This window comes from Tachysurus vachellii, chromosome 9 (assembly GCF_030014155.1).
Source record: "Tachysurus vachellii isolate PV-2020 chromosome 9, HZAU_Pvac_v1, whole genome shotgun sequence".
NCBI lineage: Eukaryota > Metazoa > Chordata > Actinopteri > Siluriformes > Bagridae > Tachysurus > Tachysurus vachellii.
The window spans coordinates 1,696,294-1,708,447 of record NC_083468.1 but is presented as its reverse complement, the minus strand read 5'-3'; the positions used below and the strand labels follow the sequence as shown (position 1 = coordinate 1,708,447).

The 12,154-nt window shown below is 38.0% G+C and overlaps 1 protein-coding gene across 6 annotated transcripts in view; it reads right to left on the bottom strand.

Annotated features, from left to right (window-relative positions):
* Positions 1–2,009: 2,009 nt before the first annotated feature.
* Positions 2,010–12,154, bottom strand: part of ppfibp2a (PPFIA binding protein 2a) — a 28,949-nt gene continuing 18,804 nt past the window's right edge. For 3 of the 6 annotated variants that reach the window (XM_060878808.1, XM_060878806.1, XM_060878811.1), the window contains 16 exons: positions 10,766–10,841; positions 9,835–9,923; positions 9,684–9,751; positions 9,537–9,594; positions 9,386–9,427; positions 9,153–9,264; positions 7,083–7,221; positions 6,693–6,824; positions 6,388–6,538; positions 6,116–6,227; positions 4,977–5,065; positions 4,740–4,862; positions 4,065–4,190; positions 2,967–3,155; positions 2,370–2,478; positions 2,010–2,208 (listed from right to left, as the gene is read on the bottom strand). In XM_060878808.1, coding sequence (XP_060734791.1) covers positions 2,036–2,208; positions 2,370–2,478; positions 2,967–3,155; positions 4,065–4,190; positions 4,740–4,862; positions 4,977–5,065; positions 6,116–6,227; positions 6,388–6,538; positions 6,693–6,824; positions 7,083–7,221; positions 9,153–9,264; positions 9,386–9,427; positions 9,537–9,594; positions 9,684–9,751; positions 9,835–9,923; positions 10,766–10,841 — 1,788 coding nt within the window. In that variant the 3' untranslated portion in view covers positions 2,010–2,035. Of the gene's footprint in view, positions 2,479–2,966; positions 3,156–4,064; positions 4,191–4,739; positions 4,863–4,976; positions 5,066–6,115; positions 6,228–6,387; positions 6,539–6,692; positions 6,825–7,082; positions 7,222–9,152; positions 9,265–9,385; positions 9,428–9,536; positions 9,595–9,683; positions 9,752–9,834; positions 9,924–10,765; positions 10,842–12,154 lie in introns of all 6 variants that reach the window. The other 3 variants (XM_060878805.1, XM_060878809.1, XM_060878810.1) reach the window with 3 other exon arrangements.

Here is a 12,154-nt window from a genome sequence, read left to right as displayed (position 1 = left end):
ACCTCAGCCGCAGCACGTCACGGTGCCTCGGAGATCGTTCCGTCACTTCCCATCAGGACTGTGGTGACAGGATGGGAAGGACACACTAACTGCTCTGATGGCACAGAAAGATACACAATGTGATGTTCGACTGCTCTTTTTATCATGATGTGTGCAGCAGGGTGCCATTACTTTTGCTCCATTCGGCTTAAGCGGGAAGCTGAAACGGACATGAGTGGAGAGGAGACTGTGCTAAAATTTCTTATTTGAGGAAAGAGTTTTCTTTTTTCTGCAGTAACAAACACACACACATACACACACACAAACACACACACACACACACACACACACACTGATTTAAGCAGTAATTTTTGACATGTTGGTTTAATTTTATCTTAGTAATTATTTCATTTATGCACATGTCCTAAAGGACAATTAATATATTTCATATTTTCCCAATATAAGCATTAAATTTTACAATCAAAACTTTTTTGGAACAATACAATAAAAACCAAAATAATAATAATAATAATAATAACAATAATAATAATAATAATAAGAAGAAGAAGAAGAAGAAGAAGAAGAAGAAGAAGAAGAAGAAAAAGAAGAAGAAGAAGAAGAATGCATACCTTTCAAAGTTTTATTGCATTTTTAGAATTGGAGTGTGTGTCTGAGTGTGTTTGAGTGTCTGAGTGTGTGTCTGAGTGTCTGAGTGTGTTTGAGTGTCTGAGTGTGTGTCTGAGTGTCTGAGTGTGTTTGAGTGTCTGAGTGTGTGTCTGAGTGTCTGTGTGTTTGTCTGAGTGTCTGAGTGTCTGAATGTGTGTCTGAGTGTCTGAGTGAGTGTCAGAGTGTCTGAGTGTGTGTCTGAGTGTCTGAGTGTGTGTCTGAGTGTCAGAGTGTCTGAGTGAGTGTCAGAGTGTCTGAGTGTGTGTCTGAGTGTGTGTCTGTGTGTCTGAGTGTGTGTCTGAGTGTCTGTCTGAGTGTGTCTGAGTGTGTGTCTGAGTGTCTGAGTGAGTGTCAGAGTGTCTGAGTGAGTGTCAGAGTGTCTGAGTGAGTGTCTGAGTGTCTGTCTGAGTGTGTCTGAGTGTCTGAGTGAGTGTCAGAGTGTCTGAGTGAGTGTCTGAGTGTGTGTCTGAGTGTCTGAGTGTGTGTCTGAGTGTCCGAGTGAGTGTCAGAGTGTCTGAGTGAGTGTCAGAGTGTCTGAGTGAGTGTCTGAGTGTGTGTCTGAGTGTCTGAGTGTCTGAGTGAGTGTCTGAGTGTGTGTCTGAGTGTCTGAGTGTGTGTCTGAGTGTCTGAGTGTCTGAGTGTGTGTCTGAGTGTCTGAGTGTCTGAGTGAGTGTCTGAGTGTCTGAGTGTCTGAGGTGAGACTCAAACCCTCAACCCAGGAGGTGTGAGACAAACTGTCCTAACCACTTATTAGTTTTTTTCTTTACTAATAATAGAAAGAAATAATAATAATAATAATAATAATAATAATAATAATAATAATAATAATAATAATATGTGGAATCTGTGTTCTGTATTATTTTACCAGATCTACGGCAACAACACTGTCATTAAACTCGTGTCATATATCTGAAACTTTTAAGGAACTAAAACCTTTAATTGCGTGCGTGTGTGTGTTTGTGTGTGTGTCTGTGTGTGTGTGTGTGTGTATGTCTTTAAAACCTTTTGAAATATGTGCTTATATACACTTTTCACCACTTGATGGCAGTGTTGTACATAAATCCGTTTGATCCAAATTAATAATAATTAATTAATAATTAATTATTATTAATTAATTAATAATAATTAATTAATAACGAATCCCCAAGTCAAAAACTTTTAAATATTATATTATATTATATTATATTATATTATATTATATTATATTATACTATATTATATTATATTATATTATATTATATTCCTGTAACAGATGACACAAAATCTAAATTGTAATTGTTTGTATGCAGCATAAGCAACACTTATGATTATGAATTTATCAATAAAGAAAATAAACATAAAGTAAAATAACTGGAAAGTGTGAGGAGAATTAAATTGACTGGTTTATTTATTATGTAAAGCCTTTAACTTTTAGAGGTGATAATAAATCATTGCACCAGCAAAAAAAAAAAAAAGTAAAGAAAAAAGGCTTTAAACCAAAAAATGTCTGGATGTATGATCCTTTAATCTGGTGAGGTTCCTGGTGAGGTTCCTGGTGAGGTTCCAGTCGTGGTGTCCGTCCATCTGAGCAGAGAGACGAACAAACCGATCACAGTAAGAGAGACTGATGAGAGAAGATCAGGGCTTTGATGATCACTTGATCTGCTCCTGATCGTCTGTAAGAGTCCAGCAGAAACTGAAAGATCGAGAAGATCTGATGCTTTGCTAGAGCTGGTGGGTCGTACCGTTCAAAATCGGCGAGTTTCCCATTTCTACAGGACAAATATAGTCTGCGGATTCGTCGGGCCTCCTCTTCCTCAGGTGGCTGAAGTTTGTGAAGCCGAGCTTCTTCGGCTGAGAAAAGGAGAAGAAAACATGACGCATTAAACATACATCATTTTAGAGAAAGCACATGGAATCAGAGCTATTAAAATTTAATGGCTTTGTTTTTAATGTGTTTTTGTTTATAATTTCTGATATTTTTTAAATTAATAAATTAATGATCTAATGAGGCATCTCTGGAAAATTGTCCGTAGTGTGTGATTGAATGAAAGTGTGTGTGTGTGTGCCCTGTGATGGGTTGGCACTCCGTCCAGGGTGTATCCTGCCCGATGCCCGATGACGCCTGAGATAGGCACAGGCTCCCCGTGACCCGAGGTAGTTCGGATAAGCGGTAGAAGATGAATGAATGAATGAATGAAGGAATTCATTCTGGTTTCTATAGTAACAACTTAATCACAGGGAGGTGTACAGCAAACACTCCACATAAACCACATAAAAGTAAAAACATCTGATTAAAAATGTTTTATTTGTATTGATGAATAAAGTATGTGATGTTCTACCCGGACTTTAGCGGTGGTGGTGAGTGGCGTGTGCCCGCTGGCGTTGGAGTACTCTCGTTTCTCCTGCTGAGCCTGGGCTCCCACCAGACTGCTGAAGTTGGTGGTTAAATGGCGCCTGAGCAGAGTTTTCTGAGGAGGGATGTTCAGTAACATGGCCAACGTCTCTGAAGTAAACCGAGGCTCCAGGATCTGAAGATAAATCCCAGGAAGAAAAAAAAAAGCGTGTTGTTGATAATAAACAGAAGTAAACTAATGTACTACACAATGCTGTTGAATTCTGTAAGTAGACGTGTGTTTAACGTTTATGGAAGGAGTCTCCAGAGTCAGTGCTTTGTACAAGTTAAGCATGGAGAGTTTTAGTAACTTGACAAGTTGAGGTTTTTATCATTTATACTGTATAGTTTTTGTGACTTATTACCGTTAGAGAGAGAAGACGTCACACGGCATTACATGTGTCTGTAAACATTTGACTCCACTGTTCATTATTTTCCCACAACAGCATGACAATTACAAAACGTATTGTTTCCTCCTGTTTATTTCGTGTCCTTGTTGATGACTGAACGTCTTCCTCACGTCTCACTCCACACTGGGACTTTAAGAATTTGTAGAGTTTCATCACTATTTCTGTTTTTCTCTACAATACTAGCGGTGATAGAGTCATAGTTAAAGTTCAGAAATAAACAAAAACACTTATTTTTTCTCCACACAGATGTTTGTATGTTCAGAGTAAATGTTGATATCAAACCCATTTCTGCTCTCTGAGAAGCTCCGAGTGTTTGTTCATCTAAAAAGCAGCTCAGATTTCTCTTCAACACTAAAATTCAGTGTAAGATCATCAACAGAGGGAAAAACACACGTCTAAAACACACTGAAAGAACGACAGAGTCATTTTAGATCAGACTCACAGACACGACATCAGATGCTTCTTTACACTGAATGAAAATGTTATGATATGTACAATACTGTAAGTACTGACATGTCCTTGTATTGCTGGGTTATTGTGTCTGGTGTGTTAGAGCTCGTGTCAGTAAGAGCTCTGTTGTAAACACTGAACAGAAGCTAATAAATGTTTTCAGCTCTTTCTTCCTCGTGACTCACTATGAGGCCTCCATGTACGCCGCTGCCTCTGAGATTTGGAGCGTATTCAGCCAAATCCACCGAGCGCAGCCACTCCATCACCCGGTGATTGGACCACTGCACCACCTCAGATGGAGAAGTTTTATTCTGAGTGAATCAGACACAAACACACTGATATACAACCTCAAATTTGAACAAAAGCAAGAAAATAATAATAATCCTGGAGAAGAAATCTAAATGCAAGTTTAATAAAAAAAATTTAGATTTTTATTTATTTATTTATTTAAAATTTTGAGATTGTAAATATTTAGATTTTTTTTTTAAAAATCTTCTTAGAATTTTTTTTAGGGATAATATTTATTTATTTATTTATTAGTTAGTTAGTTAGTTTGTTTGTTTAATCAATCTTGAAGTACAATAATAATAATAATAATAATAATAATAATAATAATAATAATAATAATATAATATTAATATTTCTAAATGTAAAGATAAAATATAATAAATTAATTTATTTAAGAATAAATTATTATTGCAAATAAATAAAAATTAAAAACATTTTTTTCTAATAATTTATCATAAAACCTCTTTATATGGAATGCTGTTGCTTGTTATTTACTTCATTCGTTTCCATTCTCTAATCATTCTGAGTCTAATCTAACACACACACACACACACACACACACACACACACACCTCGTCTCCTGGTCTGCGTCTCAGGCAGTGTGGGTTGAACTTGTTAGCGTGGAGGACGTGGATGGCGCACTTGATGCTCAGATGATGGAGCTGACTGGTGACCTTCAGGAACAGAAGGTCGTTCTGTAAAGAGGAGGAATATAAGATGAGATAAGATAAAAAGCAATGTTTAGAAGATGAAAGATTAGCATCATGTTAGCATCAGTTACGGTCATGTTGGTCATTTGCTGGACTCACCACGGTGAGGTACTGGAGAACCCTGCCATCCACTCGGCTCTCGTGGAACTGGTCTTTATACTGAGGTAAGCCGATGTCATCCAGCCAACCTGAGGAGAAGAAACACGCTTACAAACCTGTTCAGTTCTTTTATGTTACTGAGCAGTCAGAAAAACAGTCAGTAAAACAGCTCCGACGCTCGAACACTGAACATAGTAAACTTTCAGTGAGCTGAAGAAGGAAGTTTCACAACTAAAAATCAGTGTTTTAGGCAGAAACCAACATACAAATACATGACAAGAGAAAAACAGATAAAAAAATGAATACAAATAAATAAAATATTCTTTTTATTAAGTTTATAAATAATAGAAAAAATAATGATATAAATAATAAAGAAATGTAATAAGTAATGAAATAAAATACGTAACCAAAATAAATTAATAAAATCAATTACCAAAAAAGGGTATAAAATGTTAAGTTGAATAGAATAAAAATAATAAATATATAGAAATAAATACAAAATAAATAAATAAATAAATAAATAAATAAATAAATAAAATTAAAATACATAACTAAAATATTTAAATAATAGAAATGAATATGAAAAAAGAAATATGAATATGATTAAAAATAATAAATATATAGAAATAAATACAAAATAAATAAATAAATAAATACATACATAACTAAAATATTTAAATAATAGAAAAGAATATGAAAAAAGAAATATATAAATACATACAATATGTATATATGTTTATATGTATATAAATACAAAATAAATAAATAAATAAATAAATAAATAAATAAATAAAATATTTAAATAATAGAAAAGAATATGAAAAAAGAAATAATACACATATAGATATAAATAAATAAACAAGTAAATAAATAAATAAATAAATAATAATAAAAAATAATGAAATAAAATTAAAATGCATACAATATTTATCTATCTATCTATCTATCTATCTATCTATCTATCTATCTATCTATCTATTTATCTATCTATCTATCTATCTATCTATCTATCTATCTATCTATCTATCTAAGTAGTAAATAGCTGAAATGCTGAAATGAACTAAAAATATTCAGAAACATGACCACAAAAGATGAAGCTGTTCATGAAATATGTGCGTATTCATTACAGAAGAACCTACGTGTGACCCAGATGTGATCGAGCTCTGACGATTTCTCCATGGCCTTGTTGTTGAACGACCTGAGAGCCAGCTGCAGTTTCTTTCTGTGCAACGGATGTTTGATGGCCATCTCCTGGGAAAATAATTAAAATAATACTTCAAACAGGAGCTAAAGCGCTGATATACTGAACAGCTATCAGGATATCAGTAGAGCACCAAGAGCTCAGTATCGATCAGTAACAATTACAGACATATCAGACAAAATATGGTCAAAGGTTTGGTTTATTTAAAACCTTCTCAAATTCCTGTGGCGTAGCGGAGAGGAGGGTCTGCCCACTCGTCACCCACTGACGCGCCAAGCTGACGTACTGACCGAGTCCGAAGTCCTCCAGCCAACCGCATACCTGCTCCGTGGTCCAGTTGGAGAATGGAACCGTCATGTCTCTGAGGAGGAAAATAATAACTTAATGACAGAGGGATTACAACAAGATCAGAGATACCGTGAAATATTAGGAGTTCTTATTTTGCAGAAGAAATATCAGTTATGTAAAGATTAATCTTGACACATTAATATTTGAAGAAGTAACTGGTCTCGTACCGGACCGAGCGGCCCGAGTCAGGGGTTCGAGCCAGCCGTGGTCCAGCTGTGGCTCTAAATCCTCCTCTCCTGAACTCAGTGGGTTCCAGATCATCGCCCGTCCCCAGAGCCCCCGACTGCGTCCTCCTGATCCTAAACACACACTCGTGTTGTGTTCACTTCTTAAAATCAACCTTCACAGACTCCGACTTCTCATTAGATTGAAGAACAAATATGATTTTTTTTTCTCATATAATCAAAACATTTCCATTAAAATATATGGCTGTGTCTTTATCTTGGTTAACAGTGACATACAGTAATGTGTGAACAATCCAGACACTGTCATGGATCTAAATGAGTTTTGAGGGGTCAGTTAGAAGCAGTCATGCAGAGCTGCAGATACACACTCACTTTCCCCAAAGTTTGCGTATGCTCTTGTTGTTCTTCATGTTTTCCTGCGAGACGGGGGAATGTTCTCCTGAATCCACACCAGATGACGAGGGTGAAGCATCGCAAGCGCTCGACTCTTCCGGTTTCTCTGTCTTTCCTGCTGGAAAAAAAAAACGAGGTCTTATGCTATCATTCGGGCTCGGTAGGTTATTTACGGAATGTTAAACGTACTCGACTCGTCTTTCCAAAGCTAGCGGAGAAATCGCTGAAGTGAAATCGTGTGGAATTGTTGCTTTTATTAATGCATGAGATAAATATAGTATCAGTAATGAAGGCTGGGGGGCACGGTGACTTAGTGGTTAGCACGTTCGCCTCACACCTCCAGGGTTGGGGGTTCGATTCCCGCCTCCTCCTTGTGTGTGTGGAGTTTGCATGTTCTCCCCGTGCCTCGGGGGTTTCCTCCGGGTACTCCGGTTTCCTCCCCGGTCCAAAGACATGCATGGTAGGTTGATTGTCATCTCTGGAAAATTGTCCGTAGTGTGTGATTGTGTGAGTGAATGAGAGTGTGTGTGTGTGTGCCCTGCGATGGGTTGGCACTCCGTCCAGGGTGTATCCTGCCTTGATGCCCGATGACGCCTGAGATAGGCACAGGCTCCACGTGACCCGAGGTAGTTCGGATAAGCGGTAGAAAATGAGTGAGAGTGAGTGAGTAATGAAGGCTTGGGCTCTGTTAAACACTTTAAATCTCATAACTCTGATCCTTTGCTGTGACTTTTCGCAAGCTCTTGGCATCACTTACAAAAACTACCGACTGTTTTATTTATTATTAAAACAATCTTGACATTTTTTATCTATTTGTAGGTACATTTAATGTCATGGAATAACTAAGAAACAAATAAGTTCCTGTTCTCTCTTACTGTAGGTCACGTAGCTGCTCCCTTTTTTTTTCTTCTATTAAAAAGATTGTGGGAAACTTAAACTTTTTACACATTCAAGCGCTGACACTGGAGACTCCTTTCGTGTTAAATGAAAAAAAAAAAATCCCCAGCGTAACAATTCTATACGTTTTTAATCCGTTTATATGGCGCAAACGAAAGCATTACTACAGTAACAAGGACCTTTCGACCAATCAGACTACAGCAAACATCTCTGTGGTTATATAATAATATACAATAATATAACTTAACCATGATAAAAAAAACACAATAAAATAAAACACATGAGGTCCTCGACGTGAAACGGAAGAAGAAAAGACACCTGATAGCATGTGGTTTCCTGAGTAAATGCTGCTCTTTGATCTGAACGCTGACACATGTGCAAAACATCTGGGATGAGTTAAAGCTCAAACACAGCTGAAGCCACAGGTCTGGTCCCCAGACAGAGAGAGAGAGAGACAGAGAGAGAGAGAGAGAGAGAAAGAGAGAGAAGAAGAAGAAGAAGGAGTGATAGGAAGGAAAGACTCAAGCTCCTCATAAAACCTCTGACTACACCATGTGATCAAAGACAGAAGTACTTAGTGTGGTGCAACAAGTGGCTTTCATTTACTTAATACAAAGAAGAAAAGAGAAGCCTGATTGATTTTAATAAATTTCCTTTTAGTATTTAATCAGTTACCTTGTTTTTTGTTGATCCACTTATGTTTCTGTCATTAATATTCTGTGAAAACCTTTATTCTAAAAGAATTCATTCATTAATGCTTCTTAAATTGTTTTTAGTTGTTCGGTCACTTCGGCCCTCGTAGGGAAGACTTACGCGGCCTCAAGTCAAGCCGGTGCGGCGCTGCACACAAAGGCAGAATCTAGAAGCAGAATCTAGAGTAACGTGACATAGATGAACTTTTATGGACTTGTGACACACTCCGCTTTGTCACTTCATCACGTGACCTACACGAGCTGAACGATCAGGTTGAACTTCCACAAGGAAACGTTCCTACAGTATAGTGTCAGTGAACTGGGTTAAATACATAACCTGGTGTAGATTAGATCATCTGTTCTTCACCTGTTCGTCTGTTTTCCACAATATGCTAATTAAAAACCTTGATTTAGACCCAAAGCACGTGGTCTGTAAGGGTGATATACTGTAAACTCCTACCCTGGGTCATGTCTCCATCCTGACTGCCTTCTTGAGACCTCGATTCGGAGCCATCGCTTTTATTCCCCTCTATCAGGACGCACTTCCCGTTTACGGGTTTCGGCTGGGAACCCTGTTTGTGTAGAAAACAGAAAGCACAGAGAAATCCTGAGAGTTATTATCTGATGATCAACTGAGTGAGAGGAGAATTTGTTTGATAAATGTCTGACGGTTAATCTGTGTCATCCGCATACCTCATCTGATGAAGCAGGTTCTGCAGGAGACCCCATCACAGGCTACAAGATTAAAACAGGATCAGAAATACGATTAGATTTGAAACAAAAGAGGGATTTTAGCTAATTGAAGCCTCATTCAAGCAGACTTTAAATCGACAAAAAGACAAACCTTTAGTTCTTCACTCTTCAGATCTTCCTGGCTGCTGGACGTATTTCTCGGCTGCGACCTGAGAAGTCAAAGCAACGTCAGGATCAAGTGATGTCAGCGACGAACACTTAGTATTAGCAACAGCATAGGAGGCAGAAATAGTGATACCTCACTTCTGTTTCCTTCTGATCAGGTGATTTGGATGGGAGAAGTGGAGAGGAAGCACCAGACATCATCTAAACAAGGGAGAGGAACTAGCATTAGCGAACGGCTGAACGTGACGACGAAAAACGAAGCTTGTCCATGTAACCATCTGTACCTCTGAGTGAGCTTTGAGAGTGAGAGCTTTTGACTTCATTGCTGTGCTTTGCTCTTCTTCTTCACTGCTGCACTGTGGTGCTGACGTCTCTGAGGATCGTTAGTAAAACAACAATATTGTACATTAATTGATAAAATAAAGGAGCAATGTTTAATGGAGAAGGCCCTGTACTAGACCTTCTGATGCTGTTCTTCTGTCAGCTTCATGCTGGAAAGTGAAATATTTCTTCATCTCTAGTTGTTTAACAAAGTTCTCTTTTTCTGCCCCAAAGCATGATGCTGCCAGCACCATGCTTCACCATGGGGTCGGTGTTAACTGTGCTGTTCCGGTGTCAAATATATCTTTTCGAATTAAGTTTAAAACGTTCAATCTTGGTCTCATCAGACCATAAAATATCTTGCTACATGGTTTGGGGTGACTGAATATACTGTATGTATCAGCTTCTTATGTGTGATGTATTTTCTATACATTGTCTTAACTCCTTAACTCTATTAATACACACTTATCCTTATACACACTCAATACACACCTTTTTACTGAATTTTGTGCTTCAAGGTTGACAACCAGGGGCGGTTCTAGAGGTGGGGCCACAGGGGAAATGTGAAATCTGATTGGCCCCTGATTGGCCCCCATTCCATCAATCGTCGAGGAGAAGAGCAACCGGAGATTTTTTCACAACGATCACAGATGCAATTCCACCCCCAAACAATTGGTGGCACTTGAGCGTTTGAAAAAGGAATGACTGCCGAAATGAATTTGCACCATACTAAATAAATTATTTTGTGTGCTTGAATGTACCCTGTACTTGACCCCTAAATGTAACATGTGGCCCCTTAATGGCCCCGTTACAGAAAAATCCTAGAACCGCCTCTGTTGACAACTGATTAATAACGTGTGTTTAAAGAGTTAGCTGTGATGTAGCATCGCTCACGTTGTAACAAGGCCTTGCCATCTCGTAACTGTCTGCAGTGGGTCAGGAGAAGAGAAAGCTCCTCGATACGCCGATCCTGTGCAATACATAAAGAAAAACATTAAGCAAGAAAGAATATGAGTATATTGTACCATAAAGAAAATATGACTAATATAGAGTGTTTAGAAGAAGAATTTATTTTGTCACATCTATATTAAAGCACAGTGAAATTCTTTCTTCACATATCAAACTCGTATTGATTATTTTCCTAAAATTAAACAACATACTGTATGGTGTTTTATTTCTATCCTCTGTATTGTGTTTCTAATACACAGGACAAAGTGAGCCATTTAACTGTTGTGCACAACAAAATGTTTCCATACAGGTTTAAAGGAAAGGTTTAAAGTGAACCCTTTTAGAAAACATACTTCATCTAATGAAACTTTAAAAAGAACCATCAAATTTTTTAAGATTGTACATCTTATCAAAAAAATGTGAAAGCAATGGAAACTATCCGATCGCTTTATGAGGATTACGCAAAACTTGAGATTATCTGAAAATAATCTTTCTCCCCCTGATGGTTTAGAATGTGGTACATGGCGGTGCAGTTAAATGGAACATTGGCTAAATTGCAGAGTTGAGATTTGGCAGTGAGTTCAGAGAACTGGGTGTGTTTTTGAAGCGATGCCCTGAAGCAGCCCCTGCCACGTCTCGTTTACTGCAAACACATGACGAGCTTTGGCACAGACCCGCACCTTTAAGTGTGGACTGAAGGAAATGGTTTTAACCGGGGTTCTGTAAATATCTCATGCTGTTTGAGTCCACAGACGGGAACAGGAGGGTCCTGTGTGCTCAAAGGGGTTTTCATTTACTCTTCACATGCTGGAATAGGTTTGGTGAGGGAGGAGAAACGACACTCTTAGATGTGTAATGTGAAGACTTAGAATAGTAAGAAATATTTAGTTGGTTAATAGTTCTAGGGTTCTAAAGGGGCCTAACGGGTACAGTTGTAAAAGTGAAAGCATCTGTTGGAAATGGAAACTAGAATCCTTTATTGTTTAAAGCACTACACAGTTTGATCTTTGGGGTAACCCTTTAAAGTTCTATTGTTAACCCTACAACTTAGGGGCTTTTTACACCTGGTCACTTCATGCGTTTTCTGTGATCCGATATCTACCCGATGGTAAAAAGACCAGGTCTAAATGCCCTCCGAAACGTTTTGGAGACTGGTATAAATCCGACGGTACAAACCACTTCAGGAGGTGGTCTGGGATGCATTTCAGATGAAACTGGACAGGTGTAAATGAATGTGGTTGTTCAAGCCACATACGTCAGCGCTATACTCCTCCCAAACGGAAGTACGTCACTCGCAGGTGATCTTTCACCCAGGTGTCTCGTCGGGTCTTAAAA